Here is a 15,560-nt window from a genome sequence, read left to right on the forward strand (position 1 = left end):
CTTAGACGGGTGTCAAAATTGTCTAATTAATTTATGTTTTGTAATTCGCTAGTTTAGATGTGTTTGCAGATTATGTTTTTGTTCAAACAACATATATAAATGATTCCTTATCTGTATCTCTATTTTTTTTCAATGACAGTAGTCTTCCCCGACACCTCTATCTATATCTCTATTTAAAAAAAATCTAAAGCACGCAATGATTCCTTATCTGTCAATCGGAATTCTAGTCGGAACCCGAACAAATTAATCGGAATTTCAATCGGAACCCGGACAATCAATGCCTCGCACGATCACGAAACGGAATGGTACGGCTTATACACGAAGTGAAAGAGCACAAAGTTGATGATTATATATATATATATATATATATATATATATATATATATATATATATATATATATATGGCCTGTCTATTTAGCACCCCGGGTGTTGAATATTATTCAACACTCCGGCGGAGCGCCCCCCTTCGACGAGAGGTATTTACAGTAGTTTGTTTAGATGGGAGTAAAATGCAGTATTGAGTATGCATTTAATGTATATTATGGTGGGTCTGTTCAAATTGGTGTGGGTTTGGCACGGGACAATGGTATTTATTACAGTTTTATTTTTTTTTTGCATGTTTTCTATGTAGGAATATGGGGTAGCAAAAAACAAAAAATTTCTACCACATAAACTAAGATTACTGCAGTTATAGATCACGGGATTACCACTAGACACGCGGTTGCGGAACTTCTGTAGCGCGTCGGTGTAGTGCAGATGGAAGCCGGCAGTGCAGTTGCGTGAACCTCCTCACGAACGGCTCATCCTTGTGCAGCAAACGCAGCACCTCCACAAAGTCCACACGTACGGGAAGAAGCTTCGCACTCCGGATTGCTAGATCCGCGAGAACGAACTTTGGGCGCCCCTTAGGTGGGCTTCCATGGCCCCACCTTAGGCATCCCCTAATGGGCCAACTAAAGCCCATTAGTGCATCTAAGCCCAGTCTAATTTGGATCTCATCCTCATTATGCTTCTAGCCCTTAAGTGTGTGACCCTATGGGCTCACGCGTGAATAGACATGACCCAGTACTCCTACTAGCCAATAGTTGATAGCGGTCTCTAGCAAGACGTGTCAACTCCTAAGCATGTGCGAATCATATCTGTCGAGCCGTCACAATCTTATACATGCTGTTCCCTTTGCCTCACGATATTTGGTCTTGCTTGAAGCCGACCACTCTTTCTCGATCCTGTGATTCTAAATAATTGGTTAACTCTTAACCCCAGCATGGCCATGCATTTCCTTATCCGAATCACTCAAGTGGCCCAGAGATATCTCTCTCTTGTAGAGAGGGGCAAATACCATCTTGACCGACTATATCTCACGTCATGCTTTTTGACAGACTCGAAAGCCACCTTTATAACTACCCTGTTAGGGTGCAGCGTTTGATGGCTCCTAAGTAAGTCGGTTCACATCTTGAGTACAAACGACGATCTCAGGTCTTAGGACACAGCATACATATTGTGTAATGAGAAGTCATCATCTCGTGTTGGGTCAGTTCAGTCTCATGTCTCACATGAGCCCACATTATTAGTTTGACATTCCCATGTCCATGACTTGTGAAACATAGTCAATCAACTAATACATATGCTAGTCTAATATTCATGTGTGTCCTCACATGAACTCCGACTAGGAACATTTTAGAATATTCATACAAGTATAGAGTTTCACAAATACTTCACATAAGCATTAATCAATACAAGTTGTCATCCATGAATATTCAAGATACACTTTATTAACCATGAATACAAGGAAATATGATTGCCTCTAGGGCATATTTCCAACATTCTGAGCATTGGTTGACCAATTAATATGATTCCATCAGTGTTTCATTACGTTTCGAATTTTAAGTAGATGTGAATAGTGAGTATAAACTGGTTTCGGCGAAAGTAAAAATCTAGATTATACTTACGTGCGGGTCTTGGCATCCAAAAAAATTGTTGTTCCAAGCATATGTGTCTTGTGTGCTACATTGTCTGCGTAACTCTGTAGTATAAATTAGATTGTGTGAAAGTAAAAAATAGTGTTTTGATATAAACAATTTTATGGGAAAGTAAAAAGGTACGTCTGAATTATGTAGGACATGTGGGTGCATCTGTAACTAACCTTGCCGGCAATCACGGGCCAGAAAATAGAAAGAAAAGGGGTTCATGTGGTAGTTGCACTGTTAGAGTAAATACTACGATGAGCAGTCTTTGAAATTATGGTTCAATGCCCACGGCGGAGCGCCACTAGCTCTCCGGTGAGGAGAAATTACGGTTCCACAATGTGAAGGTAGTAAAATCCGGTGATGTCTATGCTTTTAATGCGTACTTGGCTCTGTAGCCCTGGTTTGATGTGGGTGTGGTCTGTTTTAATGCAGTTTGACTATCTTGCAAGTTAATAGAGTACTCATTGACAAGTAAAAAGGGCGCCATGCACGGATCATTGCGCGGTGTTCCCGTGAGCAACTCTGGAGTTCTGAGAAATATGCAGATGGAGTATAAAGTGGAATATGTGAAAGTAAAAAGATATGTTTGAGTTGTGTGGATCCGGGAAAAAGGAATTTTGGTGTATGCAAGTGTATATTTCGTGTTGGTGCCTTGTACATATCTGGGTGGAGTATATAGGACAGATCTATTTAGCTCGCTGCGAGCTATTCAACGCACGCGATCGTGCCTTCGCCTGAGCTCTGGCCAGCTTTCCCTACCGTAAAAGTCAAAGTTTTACATCGCACACTGTAAAAATCTTCTTCCAGTGATATTACGAACCGTTTTAATGTCTGCTGATCTCCACTATCAGTTACTCGATTCTTCCATTAGAGTGGATTGTAGCCACAAGATTCCCACCACGAGTCATGTGATTGGCAAGCATATCTTGACCGATTTTGATCGGAGCTCCAGCCGAGACCAACTTCTGAGGTAATTGGATCAACGCACGACGCCACTTTTGATCGAAGCTTCGATGAGCGCTAGTGTTCAAGTTTTTACCCTGTTTTCGGCATATATAGCAAAAATCAGAAAGCGTCCTAATTGCGCGTTCATTTTAATGCTCTTCAGTTCTACATTTGGAGGTCTACGGTCTGGCGTGTCTGCAGCTGGTAAAAGTCGCTCTTTTTCATGTTGTGACCACAAAATGCTTGGACATTGGAGTGCATGCATGTTTGAGAGAGAGAGAGAGAGAGAGAGAGAGAGAGAGAGAGAGAGAGAGAGATTGCATCCATGCAAAATTGAAACGTGATCCCAGGATATGCATTTAATCCCTAATTCTCAATGTTGACCAATGTTTATTAATTATAGAATGAGAGAATGTTATTAATTATAGGATGAGAGAATTTAGAGGGAGTTAATACTTGCATGCATATTAGAGAGAGAGAGAGAGATTGCATCCATGCAAAATTTAAACGTGATTGCAGGATATGCATTTAATCCCTAATTCGCAACATTGACCAATGTTATTATTTGAGAGAATTTAGAGGGAGTTAACACTTGCATGCATTGGAGAGAGAGGGAGGGAGAGAGAGAGAGACACACACACACACACAGAGAGAGAGAGAGAGAGAGAGAGAGAGAGAGAGAGAGAGAGTAATATGCATGCATGGGAAGAATGCTCTTCCAGGTCCTCTACGTGTAGATCCGCTAACGGAAGGCAACAAACTAGGCTATGGTCAAGTCAGGAAAAAAGAGTGCAGAAATATTAAAATAAGTAGGATTTGTTTTATGTGCACGGTCAAAATGAGTATTACTTCTTGAGATTACTAGTAGTGAATACCTCTTAGAACTATTTTTGCAAATAACATGAGTATGCTTATACCTTCATGCAGGGCTTGTTTAAAAGCCGAGAATCCCACCGAACGGGCTGCGGCGAGAAGTGATGGAATCGGAGCTTCTGTTGGACGCGCGCTTGCTGTGCGATGGACATCGTCCCACTTCCCAAACATGGCCAATAAGCACCATGCCAACGTGAGCAACCGGATGCCACGTTTAGTGGAGGTAGTCCTTACAACTTCATCCATGAGCAGTCATGTGGCTACAGACGTGCCCACAAAGATCGTCCCAATATCACTGTCCATAAATATCTTTCAATCCCTTAACTAGAACCATTCTGGGTCGGTCCAAGTCTAACGCCGTCACGAGATTTTTCGCCACAACACCTGACACCACCACGGTACACATGTTATTGAGTCCATCTTTCCCAAGCCATCACCCCCTCCTCTCCACCCATATTACAAGGTCATATCCACATCTAAGCTCCAAAACTCACCAATGCCAGTCTGTAAACCCCATTTGAATCCTACTACATATCAATAACCTCCTCCAAGACAAGTCTTTCATCCATCCTCTCTTCTCTCCCTATACAATTGATTTGAAATTGGGGCTCAAATTTAACCCTTCTGGTGAAACACTAGCAGCGTACGGGCACCGTGTAGATTCATGTTGGTGTGATATTAGTGCATGAAGGCTAGATGGAGGGGTATGAATCTAGGTGACATAAATTACAAGTTTATGGACCTAGGAATAGAGTTTCAGAGTTTGTGGACCTAAGCGCCACAAATTAAAAGTTTATGGGCTCAGAAATGCAATTTTGAAGTTGATGAACTTAAATGACACCCTTTTATATGTTGATGAACCTCTGATACACTTTACTCTATATAAATTAACTAGACTATTGGCAAATTTACATAGAAAAGGAAGTCAATCGAGGAGATAAAGAAAAGAATGTTCCTTCTTTAAGGAATGATGATGAAGTAATACAGTTCTTCTCTAAAAAAAATAAAGTAATACAGTACGTTGCTACCGGTTTGCAGTGTACGAGTTGTATATGATTGTAGAAGCTCGGTTTCCGGCTCAATCAGCTAGCTTTTGACGACATTGCAGTACTTCCTGACCTGGCCGGCCGTCCCGGTGAGCACCTGGATGCCGCCCATCTTCACCAGTGCCGCCGCGAACTGCCCCATCCACGCGGTAGCGTTGGCGGAGTTGTTGGCCGCCTTGGCCGCCGTGTAGTTGCTGCTCATGAGCTGCTGGTCCGACACGAAGAGCACCTGCCCGGTCACCAGGTTGCTGTAGTACTGGTTGCTCAGCGCGTTGGGGTCCGTCACGCGGTTGTTGTTCACCACCGGGTCACCGCCGCCGCTGCCCGGCGGCGGGCACACCGTCTTCAGAGCGGCGGCGAAGGTGGCATCCATGGTTGGGTCCACTGTGGGGTACAGCCGGCCGTTGAAGAAGGAGCAGTGCGCCTGGCCGAAGGAGTGCGCGGCGGAGAGCGTGACGAGGTCGTCGACGCTGAGGCCCTTGGCGGCGAAGTTTTTGATGAGGTCCGGGAGCTTGAGGATCGGGGACGGGATGTTCTGGAGCACCTCGATGAAGTTGGAGACCACCCCGTCGCGGCGGCCGGAGGGCATGTCGAAGGTGGCGAAGCCGCCGGAGACGACAGCCGTGTCGCGCGCCGCGAAGGCGAGGATGTCGGCGCAGGAGACCACGCCGGGGCAGACGGACTCCACGGCGGCCTTGATCTTGTTCACGGCGTCGTAGCCGCGGAGCGCGATCGCCTTCTTCTCCACCTGCGGGTTGCTGCTGGTCGGGTCGAGCAGAATGGACGCGTCGCAGCCCTGCAAACCCCAAATAAATCTCTATTTGTTGACTTGTTCATATCTGTGCATACTAACAATATATTTTAATTTTTACATCTCTGCTACCTATCATTTTAATTTCAGTTGGTATCAATACATACAGTAGCGAAGGACGGATTGAAATTAAGGTGGCTCAGTGTTCTGATAGAGCAACATTGGTTTCTCCCTTAGTCTATTAGTTGAAGAATATAGGAGAAAACAAAGATGAAAAAGAGGAGAAGGTATTTTCACAAAATTCATGGTATGGCAGTGGCCACACCTTGCCTTGCCGTACTGAGTGCTCCGCCACTGAATACACAGTTATCAGTAGTACTAGTAGTTACCCTGACAAAGTAGTCGTGGAAGAAGAGGCGCATGAAGGCGGCGCCCATGGTGCGGTCCTTGGCGATGATCCCCTCGGTGACGTTGCGCACCGTGGCCTCAGCTTGCGGGCACGAGCTGCCGTAGAAGTTGTACTGCAGCGGCGGCTGTGCCCGCGACGCCGTGCTCAGCACAGCAGCCACGGCGAACGCCATGAGCAGCGTGGCCTTGTTGCATCTTGATGATGTCGCCATCGTCAGGTTATTGATCAACTCAAAAGGCTTTTAGAGGGCTATATATATATGACAGAGATCAAGTTACTTGATGATGTGTGTCTACTGAAACTCAAAGGAAGAGATGTAGGTGAAGGTTTGATGATGGCAAATGGTGTGGTACATGAGGGGTATTTATAGATCCGGCCTCTACAGAGAGCTCACTGCATTTTGTTTACAATCTTTACTGCAACAAATCATTTGGAAGTAAGTTTGGGCGAAAAACAATGCCTTAATTAGGAGGTTGCTACTACCACAACATATATATGTACTGGCTACAATTATTTGCTGGGTACACGTACGGCGCAGTTAGCTTTTTTTTTTACTTTGCAGGACAAGCTTGTAGCGGCCTCTCATTTCTTGGCACAGGTGGCCAAGGATTTTTTTGCCCGGGCACATGGGTGGCGGTCTAGTCTTCGGATTGACAGTCATTAGTGTGGACGGATCTTTATCAAACTCTTTTTAGGCTGTGTGTCGTTTAGGCAGAGGTCGGGAAAATTTCAAGATAATGTATCACCTTGATGTATTGTGCTTGAAATCAATAAAATTTCCCTTTCAAAAAAAAAAACGGCGCAGTTAGCTAGCTAGCTACAAGCTGGTGCAAGGGCGCGTGTTGACATTGCAAATTGATTTGCCACTTGGCAAGTAGTGAGTGCTAATTCCGTTCACTTGGAGATTTATTATGACATGATTCCAACTAACTACGTAGTATTAACTAGTGGTTGACTCTAATTCGGGAACTCTCCTGGAGTAGCCGTAATATATACAGAATGAAGGGTTGATCTGACAATGTTCTTTCTCCTTATATATAACTAGTGCAAGAAAAGTTTCCTTTTTCTATAAAAGCAGGGTTATCCTTTCTCGAGAAAAAAAATAGTGCAAGGGAAGTAGCGCAAGTCTAAAATGAAATTGTTTGATAAAAAATCGTCTACAATTCCTTTGGAAATGATACAAATAAGGGAGTGTTATTTAGGGTTACTTGAGATTTTCAATCAAACTACAGCTTGTTATCTCTATGATGAGTTCAGCGCTTATTGTTAAAATATTGTAATACATAGGGCAAAGCTGCGTACATCTCACTATATATGTAGAATATATCTGGTTAACCACTTACCCATGACTAAGAAAATTAATTTGGGCAATTTACTTTGGTATATACAAGGAAACAGGCAAAAATTTGAGTACCAAAACTTTTGTTCCTTCCTTATTAAGGTCACATATGAGTAGATGAACATGTAGAAATATTACTATGGACAAAGATATGCTGTGTACTGGTTGTCGGGTACCACGATTAGGGACACCCTAATCGGGGTAATAAGATCGCCTTAAAACGCAAACACATGTTAAAGCAACTGGGCCCACGAAAGCCCACGGCCTCCTTCCAATATGAAAGAAAGGAAATGACTCAAACAAGCCCAGCGTGCGGCCCATTCGCATCCCTCTCGAACCCGCGGGACGATCCCCGGCTCGCTCGAGGGTCCCCGTCGAGACCCCTTGACTGCGCCCCGCATCTCCGACTCACTCGAGGGTAGCGTACCTACCCTCGAGCGGGCAAAACATCTCCGCCTCGCTCGAGGGTGGCAAACCTACCCTCGAGGGAGTAACTCATCTCCGCCTCGCTCGAGGCCACCAATCGGCATAAGGGACAAACGGCCCTGCCGCTCACCCACCCGTCGTACGAAGGCATTAAAGGCCAGCCACTCCACCACGGCACCCAGGACAGGCGGCATCGGGCCGCCATTCCCACAGTGGATGTGACCGGGGTCCCATCCGCTGACTCCGGTCACCGCTCCGCCATCCCGGATGCTGTAGCAGCACTGTTGGACCTGCGACGCGAGACCAGACAGGCTCTGCACTGCTCCCGTTACTATTCTGCCTACACCGACCAACCGGACCCGCCTCCCGCTGAGGAAGGGGTCCGACGACGTCACGTGTCCTTCAGAGAGGGGCGCTCAGCACACAACGACGGGTCCCAGACCTCCCCCCTCGAGGAGTCCGGGACCTCCACGTGTCCCCCGGACCTCCTAGTGTGCACGCCCGCACTCCGACCAGGGGGTCCGGGGCCGTCGCGCGCCCCGCTGTCGCTGGTGCATAGAGGACTCTAGCCCGTAGGGCCCACTGAATGCCACCGCGCCGTATATAGAAGACCATACACCAGCGACGACCACGCCGCCCGCAAGGACGGGCAGGACGCCGGCACGATCTCCGCAAGACCAAGGACAATACGTACGTCGAGTCGCCATCCCCACAGTGTACTTTCTACAGTATCCGACCACTATACCCCCGTGATTCGGGGGAAAACGACGACTTCCACGCCCACTCATGTGCGCCGTCCCTCCTTGTGACTATAAAAAGATGAGGCGGGCTACTGGTAGACGGGCTCTCAGGCTCTCGGACGCTCTCTCTCTCGGAGGACGCTCAGACGCTCTCTTAGGCTCTCGGACGCTCTCTCTCTCTCTCTCTCTCGGAGGACGCTCAGACGCTCCCAGACGAGATCCATCATCACCCACGCTCCGGCATCCCTATTCGCCCTGTTCAACCCCTCTTCTAGCAGAGACTTGGGAGCCTTCCTCCCTATCTCGCCTCACTTGTACCCCCTACTACGAGCACGTCGGGTGCAAGATAATACAGTGCCCTCGCACACCTCCTTTGCTGGACGTACGGCCCCGCGGCCGGAACCAGGATAAACCGTGTGTTACTGTGTTGCCTCTTGCATCATCATCTGGGACGAGGAAACACACAGCATTTACTAGTTGGGATCCAGGCCTCCGGGTCGGGACACCGACACTGGTCCTCAACATTGTTGTTTCCACTAATTATGATGTCTGATTGTCTGCAATAATATGTTAACTCAACTGAAAGGTCGTTAATGTCCACGTCTCTCTCTCTCTCTCTCTCTCTCTCTCTCTCTCTCTCTCTCTCTCTCTCTTAATGGTTCAACTGCTGTATGAGTAGTAATCCTACATTGGCATATATTGTTTCTTTCCATATGATCAAGCTAGTTTTGCTATAGATTATGGTCAACTTCTGACCAATAATGTTGATCATGAATTGTTTCTGTTCACATAAATATCAAGCATGTAGGATTAACGAACATCAAAGCATAAGTGTGGGTCCCTAACTTCATATGCCTTGTCGTTTTGCCTCCTAGGCAAGGGATACAAACTACCCACAAAGATGCATTTTACCTAATTGTTTGCTTGGATTTGTAAGACATACTATACAAACTACTCTCTCCATTTTTAAATATATGACATTTAGGATAAACTAATTAGATCAATAATGGTTTAGCTAGCCTTTTATGCACGTAGTTGTTTGAAACAAGATTACTAAAAGGACCGGAGGTGGACATAAGAGATGATCGGCATCATCATTGACTTGGGTTGGGAAATAATATGATACTCAGATATAACCTTTTTAATTACGGAAGATTACTCCTCTAATGTTGCACGTTGAGCATGCCCAACTGAAAGAGAGAAAAGTCTGTGTGCTGGTCAAAAGAATTATTCTGCGATCCAAATTTGCATACTACTAGTCTATCAATTCGTGCTCTTATATATCTTGTCTCTTCTCTTATACATGAATATATGGTGACACACATATTATGGTTAATATTTTTATATAAATAATATATTAATAATAATAAAAATAGTAATTTAGAATTTTATATTGATATGCTTTAAGATTTTATTATAATAATATAATTTAGATTTAGATTTGATGTTTATTTAACTTTTTACTATGACATCATTGGATAATATAAATGAAAATTTAGGGGGTTATTTGATATTATTTTATAATGGCATAAGTGGGTAATTTACATGAAGATTAGGGAGTTATTTTAGATTATTTTTTATAATGGTAGAGGTGGGTAATTTAGATACATGTGTAGGGGGTTACTTTAGTCTATTTTCATGGCAGAAGTGGGTAATTTATTAGAAAAAGATAAGAGATCCAATGGCTATTATGATTAGAGTTGACGAATTGATGGTCGGATGTTTCTGATTTTTATGAGAATTTGTAGGATTTCTTTATTTTTTTTAGACTGTCCACCTAGAATCCTAGGTGACTTCATCTGGAGATTTCAAAAAGAACCTTCAATTAGTAATAGTAAGATTAGTCCATTTATAGCCCCATTAGCACATCTAGGGCTAAACATTAGCACCCCTCTTTTAGCACATCATCCAATGCGAACACCCCCTAAATCTAAAATTTTCTAATTGCTGTTGACATTATATATTTTCTGTCACAAGATCGAAGAGAGACAAAAGAGCAACATATACCCGCAAAAAATGTGGATTTATATGTGCTAACGACCCTTTAATTAGTCGGTTGACATTCTTTTTGCTAGAAACTGCTGGCACAATAATTAGCGGAGAGAATGTCGACCAGATATATATTAATATTCATCCCAGATTTGTAAACAAGATATGTCCATCTAATCATATGCGACCGGCCTCAAAACCAACAAACAACACAAACGTGATGCCATACTACCAAGCTTAATTGGAATTTCTTGCTCATGCGTGCATGTTTTTCCAACAAGTGTGAAGCATTATGCTAGTCAACTGACCACGTCATTCTTCTGGTGCTTCTGTTTGTCTGTCGGTGGAGGATCAGAGTTCCCAACTTGAAGTCAGCGGCCTGGTCAGGTACTTAGAACCTTGCCCCAAGCTAGCTGGGTTCTGTGGACATTTGTCACTCCTCACACACCCAATTGTCAATGCGCTCAAACTAGCAAATGCTCCGATCTCCGAGAGCGAATAGGCGCGACGTGCTGAACTCGGCAGTGTCAACGAGAGGCTAGAGTACCGCACTTAACCACCAATAGTTGTAACCGGTTTATGGTGTGTGGTAGTAGCCTCTCAATCATTGCTGCAGTTGCAGTTAGCGTTATCACAAACATAAAGCAAATGCAGTAGTGAACTCTCTGCAGAGGTGGATTGACACGTTCTATAAGTACCTGCACAGACCACGCAAGTGTCGCCATCACACTCACGCATTCCCTCTCTCCACGCTCTCTTATTACCACACACGCACGGCTTGATATCTAGCCCTAGATTTCAGAAAGGTTTTAGGTAGCTTAAACTGAAACACATGGTGATGGCGATCTCGGCGTGTCATCAGGCCTTGCTGCTCATGGCGTTGGCCGCGGCTGCACTCATGAGCACGGCGTCCGGGACACTGCAGTACGACTTCTACAGGCCGACGTGCCCCAAAGCCGAGGAGGCGGTCCGCAACGCCACCATGAAGGTCATCGCCGGCAACCCCACCATGGGCGCCGCCATCGTGCGCCTCTTCTTCCATGACTGCTTTGCCAGGGTACGTTTTTCGTTACGTCCCTGCTGTTTGCGTCATCTATTCTTTTCTATGCATTTGATTTCCTTTAGAGTTTGAAATTTTGATTCAATTAATGTATACATTATAAGCTTATTTAATTGGTATACATTTTACAAGTACCACTGATGATCGGAATTCATATATATCGATTAATTTCTACTTCTATTTATTTTCAGGGCTGCGACGCTTCCATTCTACTTGACCAATCGAACAGCAACCCGCAGCCGGAGAAGCTGGCCATCCCGCTGCGCGGCTACGACGCCGTGAACACGATCAAGGCGGCCGTGGAGGCCGTCTGCCCCGGCGTGGTCTCGTGCGCCGACGTCCTCGCCTTCGCGGCGCGCGACTCCACCATGGTCTCCGGCGGCTTCGCGTTCGCCATGCCCGGCGGCCGCCGCGACGGGCTCGCCTCCGACCTGAGCGACATCTTCGGGAGCATCCCCGGCCCGTCCATGCAGGTCCAGCAGCTCATCGGCAGCTTCGCCGCCAAGGGCCTGAGCGCCGACGACCTGGTGGCGCTCTCCGGCGCGCACTCCTTTGGCCAGACGCACTGCTCCTTCGTCACGCCCCGGCTGTACCCCGCCGCGGACCCGACCCTGAACGGCACCCTCGCCGCCGCGCTGGTGCAGGCGTGCCCGCGGGGCGGCCCGGGCAGCACGGCGGTGAACAACAACGCCGTCACGGACCCGAACGTGCTGAGCAACCAGTACTACAAGAACCTGGCCACCGGGGAGGTGATGTTCACGTCGGACCAGACGCTGACGAGCAGCGCCGCCACGGCCAAGATGGTGCAGGACAACGCCGCCAACCCGGTCGCCTGGATGGCGCGGTTCGCCGGGGCGATGGTGAAGATGGGCGGCATCGAGGTGCTCACCGGGACCCAGGGCGAGATCAGGAACTTCTGCGGCGCCACCAACAGCGGCAGCTAAGCCGGCGAAGCTAGATATGCAGCTGCTGCTGCTTTCAGTGCCTTTCTCAAAAAAAGAAACCGGCTGTTTGTTCTGTTACTGGCCAAAAAAAAGGACAGAACGGGGCCTCCTATTCTTTGGGCCGATGTTTCCCAAGCCCATGTGCTAGCCCAAACCAACTCAGCCGAGTATAACGGGCCTCTTTTATGGAGTTTTATATATTTTATTTTTTGATTTGTTTTTCAAATATAATTGCCTCAACAAAGATTCTGCAGAAATTATTCCTCTTTCCAGCTGACTCGGTGACCGGCGAGATTAAAACCATATTTAATTTCGCCATTTGAACTGGCGAGATTCAAGTCTTGCCAAACTGATGAGATTCATAATTTCATATGGTGAGATAAATATAACGCAAAAAATGGTGAGTTAATATGAGAAGGGTTTAGGTAAATGGAAGTATGGATGAATCAACAAGGGATGCAAGTGGGTACCCATTGGTGTTTTTGGGTTTCTCATGTTAGTTTATTTTTTCTCCTAAATTAATTGTGTAGCATGCCACTCTAGTTCATTTTATCAAGTTTTGGGTCGACCAATGACCCAAAATATGTAGGACTTGCATCCCTAATCAACATGCCATGCAAATCAAGAAGCAATACAAATGCAAATCCAACCACTGACCAGATCAGGGAACACCAAGTAGCGTGCACTTGCAACTTTGCAAGCAAGCATACTGAGTACTGACATGTCAAAACCACGGAGCCAAATGTCTCTGGCATCAGTGGATAGCATTACCGTCAGATAAGACATCAGCCATGTGTTGCCACTAAAGAGAAACTGCTGACTGCAAAGTTCATTCTAACACTTCAGATCCACCCATCCATCAACCATCTGATGGGCAATATACATCAGAATCGCATTTAACCTGTGGAAGCAGTTCACAGCGGCCCGAGAAAGTCACCAGCGATCGTAGCAAGAAGCTGGAACTGGCGGTCAGCTTCCATCCAACGGAACCCCATGACCTTGAAACGCACAGCAGTGCCCTTCTCCAGCTTCGAGTGGTCATTCATGAAGATCGGGTTCTCCCCACCAATGTACTTGTAGTCGCTCATCGACTTCTCAGCCATGAAGATGCTCTCGATGGGACCAGATTTGAGAAACACGCCATGCTTGAGGATCCTATCCACGTGTCCAACCATGACCTCACCCTTCATAGGCTTCTGCGTGATGCAGGTGAACGTAACTGGGAACAGAACATCTCCAGTTAGCTCACGCACTTTGCCTTCAGATATCGCCTTCAGCTGATTGACGGCAACGTAGTAGCCATGCTCCTTGGAAGCCCTCCTATTCGTAACATCCTCCAGAAGACGTACAATGATACCCTTGCGGAGCAGGAGGCCCTTGCGGTCCAGCTGGCTAGGTGAGATCAACACATTCCATGACATCTCCGCCTCAAGAAACACCATGGCTGAGTACCTGCCAAAAGATAAAGATAACAATCTTAGTAGCTTGGTAGTACATTTAGCTGGTTCAAAGGACATGCTTATTAGCACATTTCAGGGTAAAATTTTGAGCGACCCATTCTTTCATAGAACACATACAACTGTGCATGCAGTATCATCACACAGATAACTGATGAACAAAAATCTGTTTTGGACAATGTTAACTAAAATTCGAATGTCAACACATAGTTATGGAGTATGACTTTGGTTATCAACTGTAGGAAATAGCCAAAAGCTAGATGATGCTTCTCCCTTGAGCAGGCATTGGGGACTCTCACCCCCTATCATAATGACAGGAATGGTGTCACTATGTCAGATGATGAAGGAGCAATAAGTCAGCTTTCAATTCATTCACAGCTTTATAATCTGATACAGTTCTCCTTAGGCTTATGTAGAGGACTCTCTACTAACAGCTTACAGAAACTAACTACTGGAATTAAAAAAAATGGAACCTTAGCCATCATAGAACCCAACTAGCATTTTCTACTTACTATTGTTGCCTCACAGCCCACCCTGTGCTGTGTGATTGTGTTCTTGAGAAGTTCTCCAAGAAATGAGATAGAAACTCTAGAATAAATTCTTTGGGTTGGGGTTATAAGTAGTTGAGGTTCTTGTTCTACACTTTCCACATTTCAATCAGAAATAGTGAGACTTTTTAAGCATATATTACAGTAGTAAAAAACAACATAGGGCTAACGCATAAGGGATGCCCTGACGCCCAAGCCCCCAACTGCCGCTGAAGGATTTTCCAACATCCTATCGACCAGCGCGGAGAGCGGCGGGCGCTGAGGGAGCGAAGGGAGGAGATGGGCCTCGGTGCCGAAGGAGCGGGCCTTGTTGCCCGTCGAAGGAGAAGGCACTGCTGCTCCGCCGGCGGCTACCTGCCAGATGGTGCGGCCGTGAGCTGCTCGGGCCGACGGAGGCCCGCCCAGCGCATCGCCCGTCAGGCCGTCACCGTCGCCGGCCCACCGGATCTGGCGGGGAGGAGAGGAGCAGCGGCTAGGGTATGGATGGATGGGGTGGGGATTTCGGGATAAATTAGAGTTGTGGGTGTTGGATTTCGCGCAGCAGGGAGCGAACACAAGGGAATGGGCGGGCGTACCTGCCGGACGCTCGTCGCCGGACGAAACAATCGGCGGGCGGCGACGCTCCCCCCGAGGTCGCCGGCGCTAGGAAGGGAAGGCGTGGGGAAAGAAGACCAGCAGAGCGACGTTCGGTGATCCGGCCTGCGCGGCCCGTGTGTGAAGAGTTTCCTTCCCATTCGTGTGGGCTGGGCCAAAGCAGAGTAGCAGACAACGGATGGGCTACTGTTGAAATGTTATTTTTTGGGGAACTTACTGTTGAAATGTTTTCGAGATGTGTAGCAAGCTTTACAAGGTACTCGACAAACACTTTCTAAAAAACAAATTGGGTATTCGACAAACACAATTGACGAGTACATCGAATTAATTAGAAAATTAAGCAATTTGGACGATTGAAGTGACCGTAAGACATCAATGTGATGAAGGCTGGAACATTTTTGTAATCCATCTAAAATGTAATCCCTCTGTTTTTATTTACATGTCGTATTAGATTAATTCTAAGTCAAACTT

At 46.3% G+C, this 15,560-nt stretch overlaps 3 protein-coding genes across 4 annotated transcripts; 1 reads left to right on the forward strand and 2 right to left on the reverse strand.

Annotated features, from left to right (window-relative positions):
• Positions 1-4,643: 4,643 nt before the first annotated feature.
• On the reverse strand, positions 4,644-6,210 carry LOC120701203 (peroxidase 2-like). Its single transcript, XM_039985338.1, has 2 exons — positions 5,973-6,210; positions 4,644-5,628 (listed from the first exon to the last, which is right to left on the reverse strand). Exons 1-2 carry the CDS (start codon positions 6,201-6,203, stop codon positions 4,873-4,875), a joined length of 987 nt encoding a protein of 328 aa, XP_039841272.1. The 5' UTR covers positions 6,204-6,210; the 3' UTR covers positions 4,644-4,872.
• A 5,022-nt stretch (positions 6,211-11,232) lies between these two features.
• On the forward strand, positions 11,233-12,754 carry LOC120701204 (peroxidase 2-like). Its single transcript, XM_039985339.1, has 2 exons — positions 11,233-11,543; positions 11,738-12,754. Exons 1-2 carry the CDS (start codon positions 11,319-11,321, stop codon positions 12,488-12,490), a joined length of 978 nt encoding a protein of 325 aa, XP_039841273.1. The 5' UTR covers positions 11,233-11,318; the 3' UTR covers positions 12,491-12,754.
• A 368-nt stretch (positions 12,755-13,122) lies between these two features.
• On the reverse strand, positions 13,123-15,220 carry LOC120697371 (DNA-directed RNA polymerase V subunit 7-like). Of its 2 annotated transcripts, XM_039980567.1 has the most exons (3): positions 15,071-15,185; positions 14,850-14,967; positions 13,123-13,942 (listed from the first exon to the last, which is right to left on the reverse strand). In XM_039980567.1, the coding sequence occupies exons 2-3, from the start codon at positions 14,903-14,905 to the stop codon at positions 13,405-13,407; spliced, it is 594 nt and encodes a 197-aa protein (XP_039836501.1). In that variant the 5' UTR covers positions 14,906-14,967; positions 15,071-15,185; the 3' UTR covers positions 13,123-13,404. The 2 variants fall into 2 exon arrangements, with proteins under 2 accessions (XP_039836501.1, XP_039836502.1); XM_039980568.1 differs by lacking the exon at positions 14,850-14,967 and having other exon boundaries at positions 15,071-15,220.
• Positions 15,221-15,560: the final 340 nt, after the last annotated feature.

This window comes from Panicum virgatum, chromosome 3K (genome assembly GCF_016808335.1).
Source record: "Panicum virgatum strain AP13 chromosome 3K, P.virgatum_v5, whole genome shotgun sequence".
Lineage (NCBI taxonomy): Eukaryota > Viridiplantae > Streptophyta > Magnoliopsida > Poales > Poaceae > Panicum > Panicum virgatum.

What these genes read in the sequence shown, in the direction of transcription:
- LOC120701203 (XM_039985338.1), bottom strand. Translation starts at nt 6,203, where the DNA reads ATGGCGACATCATCAAGATGCAACAAGGCCACGCTGCTCATGGCGTTC. An exon ending in TCCACGACTACTTTGTCAGG is followed by an intron (nt 5,629 to 5,972) that starts GTAACTACTAGT and finishes TGGGGTTTGCAG; the next exon opens with GGCTGCGACGCGTCCATTCT.
- LOC120701204 (XM_039985339.1), top strand. Translation starts at nt 11,319, where the DNA reads ATGGTGATGGCGATCTCGGCGTGTCATCAGGCCTTGCTGCTCATGGCG. An exon ending in TCCATGACTGCTTTGCCAGG is followed by an intron (nt 11,544 to 11,737) that starts GTACGTTTTTCG and finishes ATTTATTTTCAG; the next exon opens with GGCTGCGACGCTTCCATTCT.
- LOC120697371 (XM_039980567.1), bottom strand. Translation starts at nt 14,905, where the DNA reads ATGCGCTGGGCGGGCCTCCGTCGGCCCGAGCAGCTCACGGCCGCACCA. An exon ending in ACGGCCGCACCATCTGGCAG is followed by an intron (nt 13,943 to 14,849) that starts GTAGCCGCCGGC and finishes ATCTTTTGGCAG; the next exon opens with GTACTCAGCCATGGTGTTTC.